Source organism: Trachypithecus francoisi, unplaced genomic scaffold (assembly GCF_009764315.1).
Source record: "Trachypithecus francoisi isolate TF-2019V2 unplaced genomic scaffold, Tfra_2.0 Lachesis_group21, whole genome shotgun sequence".
In the NCBI taxonomy this organism is placed as follows: domain Eukaryota; kingdom Metazoa; phylum Chordata; class Mammalia; order Primates; family Cercopithecidae; genus Trachypithecus; species Trachypithecus francoisi.
In genome coordinates this window covers 30,655,831-30,666,546 of record NW_022681467.1, presented here as the reverse complement: position 1 = coordinate 30,666,546, position 10,716 = coordinate 30,655,831, and the positions used below count along the sequence as shown (strand labels likewise).

The following is a 10,716-nucleotide window of genomic DNA, read 5'->3' as shown; positions in this document are numbered from 1 at the left end:
TGCCCAAATATAAAGCCCATACTTTTAGCCTCTAGGCTATATCACCTCAATCTCTCTGGGTTGTCAGGGATTTAATTCTATCAATGGATGGCATTTTGAGACACTTACTTGGGGGATGTTTTCAGGGATGGATGTGGGACCAAAGGAGACCAAGCCTGGCTGCACTCCAGCTCAACAGACTGAGCTACCACTTCCATGTGCCTTTTTCAGCAAATAGGAGATAGCCAATCCTAGAATCATAGAAAGCTCGACCGAAAATGATCTCAAAGATCCATTTGTTCAAACACCTCATTATTTATAGACAAGGATGCTAGCCCCAGAGGAGAGGGTCACATACACAGGTTATAGATGAGTGACAGAGTTGTAATTAACTGGAGCCTAGATCTGACTTCAAATCCAGGGTTGGTTCTACTGCATGTCACACTGACCAAAGTCATGGGTGTTGCTGTGGTCTAAGGTGCTGACCAAACTTGAGAAACTTGGGAATAAGGGAAATGGAGAAATGGATCACAAACCTCCTGAAAGCTATAGTGCTTCAGAGTAGTCATTCTTTTTTCTTTCTTTTTTTTTTTTTGAGATGGAGTTTTGCTCTTTTGCCCAGGCTGGAGTGCAGTGGTGCGATCCTGGCACACTGCAACCTCCGCCTCCCAGTTTCAAGCGATTCTCCTGCCTCAGCCTCCCCAGTAGCTGGGATTTACAGGCACCCACCACCACGCCTGGCTAATTTTTGTATTTTTAGTAAAGACGGGGTTTCACCATGTTGGCCAGGCTGGTTTCGATCTCTTAACTTCAGGTGATCCACCCGCCTCGACCTCCCAAAGTCCTGGGATTATAGGCTTGGGCCACTACGCCTGACCAAGGTATTCATTCTTACCTAAGACATTCTACAGGGCTGATAGGGGCAAGCTTCCGGTTTGAGATGGAGACTGAAGGGACCGTGATTGTGTAACCACATCCCAAAGTGGAAGGAAAGAAATGTCATGAATTTCTAGAACTGAAGGGATTTCAGGAAACCTCAAGAGTGACAGCATCAGAAAATGCAAGAGATTAAAAAAAAAAAAAGTGGAAGTTTTGGACAAATAAATGTGAGTTGTATCTTATACAATCAACAAGTAACTGGTTTGGGAAGCTTAATATCCCTAAATAGGGGAGCAGACCACCCCTCATATTGTCTTATGTCCAATTTCTGCCTCAAATAAAAAGTAGGAGTTAAAGACAGAAGTGAAATCAGTAGTCAGACAGCCCACCGCTGCATTCCAGGCCTGGTAATTAAAGATCGAGCCCTGAACTAACCGGTTACATTATCTATAGATTCCAGGCATTGTATGGAAAAGCACTGTAAAAATCCCTGTCCTGTTCTGTTCCCTTCTGATTACCGGTGCAGGCAGCCCCCAGGCACATACCCACTGCTTGCTCAATCACGACCCTCTCACGCGGACCCCCTTAGAGTTGTAAGCTCTTAAAAGAGACAGGAATTGCTCACTCGGGGAGCTCGGTTTTTGAGACGTGAGTCAGCCCACGCTCCCAGCCGATTAAAGCTCCTTCCTTCTTTAACCCGGCGTCTGAGGAGTTTTGTCTGCGGCTCATCTGCTACATAATAATGGTAGAGGCTGAACATTTCTCATGCTTACCCAGCCTTCATGCTTAATAAGGTTGTTAAAACAAATATGATAGAATGCATTTTAAATGCTTCGTACAGTACGAGTACACAATAAGTGCTCAATGCACGCTAGCTGTTATTATTAAAACATTAATTAATAACAGTAGTAACAACAGCCACTGTCTTTAAGACACGTTGATCAGCACTTCCGAAAGCGTATATCCCAAGTTGCTCTTCGGCCACGTTTCACTGCGCATTGCATTCCGGGGCTTGTAGTCCGGAAGTGAGCGGCTGATTTCTCAGCGCGCAGGCGCAGTGGCGCGGGTCCCCGGAAGAACCCGCAGCAGCTCCCAGGATGAGCTGGTTGCAGTGGCTGCTGCTGCTGCGGCGGCGCTGAGAGGACACGAGCTCTATGCCTTTCCGGCTGCTCATCTCGCTTGGCCTCCTGTGCGCGCTGCTGCCCCTGCACCATGGTGCGCCAGGTCCCGACGGCTCCGCGCCAGATCCCGCCCACTACAGGTGAAGGAGGCCAGGTTCCCGCCCTTTTCGCAGTCAGGGAATGGGATGCGCGAACCGGGTCCCTTCCCTTTCTCTCCATCCCAGGTCTCCTACCCCGACTTGCTCGGACCCCGCCGCTAGGTCCCAAGCAGAAATCAGCTAGTGATTCCCACTTTCCGCCCTGTATCTTGTTCTTCCCCCGCTTGTTTTTGTGTTCTGGCCCCATGCCTGATTTCTCGTCCCACGCCCAGGGAGCGAGTCAAGGCCATGTTCTACCACGCCTACGACAGCTACCTGGAGAATGCCTTTCCCTTCGATGAGCTACGACCTCTCACCTGTGACGGGCACGACACCTGGGGCAGGTAGTGCGAGCGGAGGGGCAAGGGGCGGCCAGGGTCTGACTTTCTGGGCCTAGGCGGGCGGGTCAGCTGGGGCTGGTGGCTTCATGGTCTCCTCACCGGCACCGGAAAGCCCCCAGATGAGCTACAACCGCGCTCCCTCCAATTCTTGCTATCGCCTCCAGGATCCATTTAGCCTCTCGCAGTGAAAAAAAGTCCTGGATTAGCCGGGTGGGCTGGATCGCTGGGCTCAGCGCCAGCAGTAACAGGCACCAGCTGTGGGGACATAAGCAATTTCTGGAGTAACAAGAAACCGTGGAAGGGCTCCAAGAATTAGAAAACCCAACCTTTTCATTGTGTAGGTGGGCATTCAGGTCAAGGAAGGAGTGTGACACTCCTAAAACGTAACTGTTTGTAGTTGGTGTTCCCTGTGCCTGAAATACACTCTCCCCGTTTTCCTCCCGTAACTGGCTGCTACTTGTCATTCAGATCTCAGCTCAGTAGTCACCTCCTCAGCATCCGCTTCCCTAATGACCCACGACTGCCTTTTAAGTCACTCTCACAAGTTACCTGTTTTATTTTCTTTGTAGCACTTCTCACTCTTTGATACTCTAATTTTCACTTATCTACTGTTTGTCTTTCTCCTTCCCACTAGAATAAAAATCTATGAGAGCTGGAATTCACTGGCTTATTCCTTGCTGAGTGAAGAATCATTGCATTAGCTGAAGCTGGCATTGATTGAACACTGTGCTAAACATTTTACTGTGTCATCTCCTTTAATTATCTTAATACCCCTACGAGTTAGGTGCCATTATCCCTGTTTTACACACGAATGTGCTAAGGTCGAGAGAAATTAAACTAAAAACTTGTGATGGCTTTAATTTTTTTAAGTTGAAACAAAGTAAATACAAATGGCAAATTCAAGTGGTAAAAAATTATATACAATAAATATCTCCCATACCCTAGAATTCCAACTATTAACTTTCCTTTGTGTCTCTCCAGAAATATTCTTGGTTTATGCCGTTATACATGTAGATGTGTATATGTGTATCTTTTTAAAATGAACTTCTTAAAGGCATAATTTACATATAATAAAGTATACTCTTTTTTTTTTTTTTGAGATGGAGTTTGTTGTTTCCCAGGCTGGCGTGCAATGGTGTGATCTTGGCTCACTGCAACCTCCGCCTCCTGGCTTCAAGCGATTCTCCTGCCTCAGCCTCCCAGGTAGTTGGGATTACAGGAGCCCACCACCACACCTGGATAATTTTTTTTGTGGAGATGGAGTTTTGCCATTTGGCCAGGCTGGTGTTGAACTCCTGACCTAAGGTGATCCACCCACCTCGGCCTCCCAAAGTGCTGGGGGATTACAGGCATGAGCCACCATGCCCGGCCTACGCTCATTTTAAGTGCATAGTGACCACCATCACAGTCAAGATATGAAACACTTCTGTCATCTTAAAAAGTTCCCTTGTGGCCCTTTATAGTTCATCCCTGCACCACCACTGACCCTAACAATTTCTGATCTGCTTTCTGTCAGTAAGTATGTCTTTTTGAAACACAGATGGAAACATACTAAACCACCCTTTTTCATGAAAAACAATTCGAATATCTTTCCATCAGCCATAGAAGTCTTGATGACAATCTTTTTGATAACTTCATAGTTTTGCACTGTTTATAACACAGTTTAATCACCCATTAATGGGCGGACAGTTGGGTTCTTTCCAGCCTCTTGCTGTTCTAAACAATACTACCATGAACACTGTCAAACAGCTGTTCACTGTGGGGTAAATTCCTAGACGTGAAAATTGGTGAAAAGCCTGTGCTTCAAGCTACAATCGTATACTGCCTCCCAATGGCAGAGGAGAATGCCAGAATATAGGTGATGTATTTAATTACAATGGAGCTACATCAGCCAACCCTCCCAGGTGCATTAAGTGGGTCAGAGGATCCCTGCGATTTTCACTGTGGCTTCTCTGTTGTGACTGTAAGTGGGACAGGCAGAGGCATTACTTTGCCTCGTTTACTTTTAGGGGGATCAGATCTAGGGCAGCCATAATGTCTGGTATTTGATTTTCTTACTAAGCGGCTGGGATTTCTGTCCTTTTGCAGTTTTTCTCTGACTCTAATTGACGCACTGGACACCTTGCTGGTAAGTATCTCGTCTGTTTCTTTTCCTTTCCACCGTTACATAACCAACATCCTTCCTCTTTTGGCAGCTTGACTGTGGGTGAAAAATGAATTCCTCTCCTAGGCCTTTTATTTGCATCTCATGATTCTGAACTGTCCGCTGCAGTTGCCTAGCTACATAGGGAAAAACGAACTACAACTTATGCAGATTCATTTATTTAGCAAACATTTATAGAGGACCTGTTATGTACGGAGAATTGTAATAGGCTTGTTTAACTCTGTGGAGGATACAGAGACTTTGACATCCTCCTGTTTTCAGAGGCTTACATTCTAGGAGCCATGTTCAATGATAATAAAAGGATCAGGTTGAGCATGGTGGCTCACACCTGTAATCCCAGCACTTTGGAAGGCTGAGGCAGGCAGATCACCTGAGGTCAGGGATTCGAGACCAGCCCAGCCAATATGGTGAAATCCCGTCTCTATTAAAATACAAAAAATTAGCCTGGCATAGTGACACATGTCTGTTATCCCAGCTATTGGGGAGGCTGAGGCAGGAGAATTGCTTGAACCCGGGAGGCAGAGGTTGCAGTGAGCTGAGATTGCACCATTGCACTCCAGCCTGGGTGACAAGAGTGAAACTCTGTCTCAAAAAAATTAAAAATAAAAAAAAATATCCGTGACTAATTAGTATGTTTGTGTAGGGCTTAGTAATTCTTCCAACAACTTCTTGAGGTAAGTACATTTACTCCTTCTTATGGCTAAGAAACCTGATGCTTACGACTGGGCACAGTGGCTCACGCCTGTAATCCCAGCACTTTGGGAGGCCAAGGCGGGAGGATCGCTTGAGCACAGTAGTTCAAGACCAACCTGGGCAATATGGTGAAACCCCATCTCTACCAAAAATATAAAAAATTAGGCATGATGGCACATGTCTGTGGCTCCATCTGTTTGGGAGGAGGGTGAGGTGGGAGGATTGTTTGAGTCAGGGAGGCAGAGGTTGCAGTGAGTCAAGATTACACCACTGCACTCCGGTCTGGGTAACAGAATAAAACCCTGTCTCAGACAAACAAACAAAAGATATAAAAGAAACCTGATGCTTAGAAAGGTAAAAAGGGCCAGGCGTGGTGGTTCATGCCTGTAATCCCAGCAGTTTGGGAGGCCAGCATTACTTGAGCCCCGGAGTTCAAGGCTGTGATGAGCTATGATCACACCACTGCACTCCAACCTGTGCAACAGAGCAAGACCCTGTCTCAAAAAAAAAAAAAAAGTCTTGGACTGGTCCAGGTCAGGTACCCACTCCATAGCCAGAGGGATGGGATCAGCCTCTCCCAAATCACAGGAGTGACTACTGGGGAAGAGTGATTCCTAGAGGATAAACTGAGATGTTATTTATTGTCAAAAGAAGAGAGATTGAGATTGCATTTGGCTAATGGTTTAAATAAAAAGGGTTTATTTTCTCAAGTAAAAGAAAGTCTAGAGGTAATTTCTAGCGTTGGGCCAGCTACTCAACCGTGTTATCAGAGACCAGGCTCTTTGTAGCTTTGCATTCTAGTATCGTTAGTGTTTTGGCTTTTATTCTCATGCTTAGTACCTCATGGTCTCACATAGCTGCCATCGCTTCAGAAATCAATTCTGAGTTCAACGCAGAAAGAGACTAAAAGCCGTGTTAGCTGTGTTTGTCCCTTGGTATTAAGAAAACAGAAGCCTTCCCAGAAGTGCCCCCAGTAGAATTCTCAAGGGTCAGAATTGACTGGGTAAACAATCAACTGCAGCAGCAAAGGAGGCTGAGAAAGCTTCTGGATTTCCAACCTCTGGTGGGAGGCCATGAGGTAAAGAGAGTAGGAATGAATTTAGTTTTGGGTCAGCCAACCTGTTCTGTTTTCCACAAGGTTGAACATGACAAGACAGGGTTAAAAACAACTGATACCTACTGCAAATGTCAAACTAAGACTTTTGGCTGGGTGCGGTGGCTCACTCCTGTAATCCCAGCACTTTGGGAGGCCAAGGCGGGTGGATCACAAGGTTAGGAGTTTGAGACCAGCCTGGCCAATATGGTGAAACCCTGTCTCTACTAAAAATACAAAAATTAGCTGGGCATGGTGGTGCATAATCCCAGCTACTCAGGAGGCTGAGGCAGGAGAATCCGGGAGGCGGAGCTTGAAGTAAGCGGAGATCACGCCACTGCACTCCACCCTGGGCGACAGAGTGAGACTCTGTCTCAAAAAAACAAAACAAAAAACCTAAGACTTCTGTGTCGTTTGCATTCTTTTTTTTTTTTTTTTTTGAGACGGAGTCTCGCTCTGTTGCCTAGGCTGGAGTGGAGTGGCCGGATCTCAGCTCACTGCAAGCTCCACCTCCGGGGTTTACGCCATTCTCCTGCCTCAGCCTCCCGAGTAGCTGGGACTACAGGCGCCCGCCACCTCGCCCGGCTAGTTTTTTGTATTTTTTTTTAGTAGAGATGGGGTTTCACCGTGTTAGCCAGGATGGTCTCGACCTCCTGACCTCGTGATCCGCCCGTCTCGGCCTCCCAAAGTGCTGGGATTACAGGCTTGAGCCACCGCCCCCGGCCGCATTCTTTATATTGTGTGCATTTAAATGACTACATCGTCACTCTTAATTGGGACCTAGGAATTTACTTAAATCAGTCTCTTGATATGAAGTCTCTGGATGATCTCTAGCTCTCAGTGCTTTCTTCTGCTGTCACCAATCCTAGGACAGAAACTGGAGGTCTTAAGTGGAATTAGTGAGGGCCACATCAACATAGGATCCCAGACTCTGAATTTGCCTCCACGCATGCAAGAGCCTCAGCGTCAGGTCTCTTTTTTTATTTCCAGATTTTGGGGAATGTCTCAGAATTCCAAAGAGTGGTTGAAGTGCTCCAGGACAACGTGGACTTTGATATTGATGTGAACGCCTCTGTGTTTGAAACCAACATTCGAGGTGAGGGCTGCTCTCTAGGACCTTTAAAAGAAAAGAGAGTGTGAAGTTGCCTCTGTAAACCAAGAAGTGGTAAATAGGATTTTAAGGACTGACCATGCCAGGACCCTTGGCCAAAACCTCTGACCGACAGAGCTCTCCTTCCCTCCTGGAGGGTGAGGTGGGGAAGTCTCAGGATTTCCACATCAGTTTCAGATATGAAAGTGAGCAGGAGACTAAAAGCCTGGAAAGAAATACACCAGATTACTCACCTCTTTAATATATATTTGATACTAGGCACACAGCTATGAACAAGAGAGATATGATCCTTGCCTTCTTGGAACTTACTGTCTGTCCAATCCAATTTTCTGCAATGATGGAAATGTTTTTTTTATCTGTGTTTTGGCCAGTATGGTAGCCACTAACCACATGAGTTCTTGAGCATTTGGAATGTATCTACTACAACTATGCAACTGAATTTTTAATTTCATTTAATTTTAATGATATTAAATTTAAATAGTCACATGTAGTTAGTGATTATTGTATTGGACAGTGCAAATCTAGGGCATTAATCTTCCAAACTTGGCTGCCCGTAGGAACCACTTAGGACTTTTTAAAAAATTCAGATGTTGAAGCTCCACCCTAAACCTAATGAATTGGAATCTCTGGGTTGGGTCCTAGGATCAGTATTTATAGCAGACTTCCAATGATTCTTGTGAAGCTACCACAGCCCTTATTTGCATTGACCTCTAGAACACTTAACAGCTGTCACCTCTGGATGGCAGAGTTCTATTTTTCCCCATTATTTTGTATGTTTTCTGCAATTAAACTTATATTCCAGACATATGATCCATAAAAATTTTAAAACAGAGAAGAGAGCAGAGGGACAACATGGTCTAAAATCCTGGTTTAGGAATCTGGCGTGAGTTTGAGGCTGTGCTTGTTGGCTGTGTCTCCCAGCTTCTGAGCCCAGTTTGTCATCCGTGAATGAAGGTCGTTCTTATAATAACTTCATTTCTGATACGAATATAATTGATACCAGCTTTCTTTTGGTTGACATTTTCCCATGTATCTTTTTCTATCCTTTCCATCTTTCTGTAGTTTTATGATTAGAGACAGCTTTTGCAAGTAGTGTATTATATTTTATCCATTCTGACAATCTTTAACTAAAACATTTAATCCATTTACATTTACTGTAATTACTGATATATTTGCACTCATTTCTACAGTATTGTGCTCTCTGTGCCATCTTATGTTTTTTTTTGAGATGGAGTCTCGCTCTGTTGCCCAGGTGGGAGTGCAGTGGTGCGATCTTGGCTTACTGCAACCTCTGCCACCCGGGTTCAAGCGATTATCCTGTCTCAGCCTCCCATGTAGCTGGGATTGCAGGTGCTCGCCACCACGCCTTGCTAATTTTTGTATTTTTAGTACAGATGGGGGTTTCACCATGTTGGCCAGGCTAGTCTCGAACTCCTGACCTCAGGTGATCCGCCTGCCTCAGCCTCCCAAAGTTCTGGGATTATAGGTGTGAGCCACTGCACCCGGCCCTGTGCCATCTTCTTTAGGTTCCTTTATTCTGCCCTTTTTCATGCCTTCTTTAGATTGTTTTTCCCCCCATTCCATTTTCCTCTTACCAATAGGGAAATTATGCACAATATCTAGCTTTTTACATAGTTTTCCAAGTAAATTTAATACACATAACTTATCAAAGTCTAAATTTAGTGAAAATCTTTGTTCCACTCCTGAATAATGCAAAACCTGGCTTAGAGAACATCCTGACCTATATGCTATAGTTATATATTTTAGTTATTTGTTTTAAACCCTCCATACGTTATAATTTTTGTTGTATACTGTTGAAGTTTTGCATTTATGCATGTTTACCACTTTTTTGTTGTTGTTTTTGGTTTGAAATAGAGTCTCACTCTGTCACCCAGGCTGGAGTGCAATGGCATGATCTTGGCTCACTGCAACCTCCACCTCCTGGGTTTAAACGATTCTCCTGCCTCAGCCTCCCGAGTAACTGGGATTACAGGTGTGCACCACTACGCCAGGCTAATTTTTGTATTTTTAGTACAGATGGTGTTTCACCACGTTGGCCAGGCTAGTCTCAAACTCCTGACCTTGAGTGATCCACCTGCCTTGGCTTCCCAAAGTGCTGGAATTATAGGCGTGAGCCACTGTGCCTGGCCTTTTTGCCACTTTTTTGACTATCTTTTTCTTTTTGTGTGTCAGACCTTTTCTCCAAAGTATTTCCTTTAGAATTTCCTTTAATGCAGGTATGTGATTCGCAAACATTCCCAGCTTTTGTTTATATGAAAATGTCTTTATTCCACTGTCTTTGGTTGGCCTTTGGGTGATATTTTTGCTGTTTGTATGGTTGTAGGTTGATGATTACTTTCTCTCATTGTATTGAAAACATTTTCCGATATCTTCTGGTTTCATTATTGTTAAGAAGTAATCTGTCAATTTATTATTTCTTTGTAGAGAATCTTGTTTTGGTTTTCACTTTGGCTGTCTCCTCCTTTTAAAAACTTTTTATTATGGAAAACTTCAAACATAAAAGTAGAGAAAATAGTATAATGAACCAGATGTGCTCATCACCCAGCATTAATACTTATTATATGGATTCTGACTGCATTTGAGATCTTTTTCCCCTTTGGTGTTCTGCAGTGTTACCATAATGTACATACATGTAGATTTCTTTTCTTTCTTTCTTTTTTTTTTTTGAGACAGAGTCTTGCTCTGTCCCCCACGCTGGAGTGCAGTGGCCTGATCTCAGCTCACTGCAACCTCCGCCTCCTGGGTTCAAGCAATTCTCCTGCCTCAGCCTCCCGAGTAGCTGGGACCACAGGCGTGCACCACCACGCCGGCTAGTATTTTGTATTTTTATTAGAGACAGGGTTTCACCATGCTGGCCAAGGATGGTCACCATCTCCTGACCTCGTGGTCTGCCCACCTCGGCCTCCCAAAGTGCTGGGGTTGCAGACGTGAGCCACCGCGCCTGGCTTACATAGGGACCTTTTATCGGACTTCCACCTGGGGCAGGCCTGGCCTTGGTCTCCTATTCCCCCTCTGCAGGGACGAAGGGAATTTTGAAGCTTAGGGTCACCAGTTATTTTCAGTGAGAGGGCCACTCAGGATATCTATTTAGCTATATTTCCAAGTACAGAACCTTTGTGTCTTTTTAAAAGTTCTAAATAGGCCGGGCACGGTGGCTGAGGCCTGTAATCCCAGGGC

At 44.9% G+C, this 10,716-nt stretch overlaps 1 protein-coding gene across 3 annotated transcripts in view; it reads left to right on the top strand.

Moving 5' to 3' along the window:
• The first annotated feature begins 1,910 nt into the window (after positions 1-1,910).
• The window catches only part of EDEM2 (ER degradation enhancing alpha-mannosidase like protein 2), a 33,443-nt gene continuing 24,637 nt past the window's right edge, over positions 1,911-10,716 (top strand). Inside the window, exons 1-4 of one of the 3 annotated variants that reach the window (XM_033186210.1) lie at positions 1,911-2,119; positions 2,350-2,460; positions 4,546-4,585; positions 7,398-7,503. In XM_033186210.1, the coding sequence (XP_033042101.1) occupies positions 2,013-2,119; positions 2,350-2,460; positions 4,546-4,585; positions 7,398-7,503 (364 nt within the window). In that variant the 5' untranslated portion in view covers positions 1,911-2,012. The remainder of the gene's footprint in view (positions 2,120-2,349; positions 2,461-4,545; positions 4,586-7,397; positions 7,504-10,716) is intronic. The other 2 variants (XM_033186208.1, XM_033186209.1) reach the window with 2 other exon arrangements.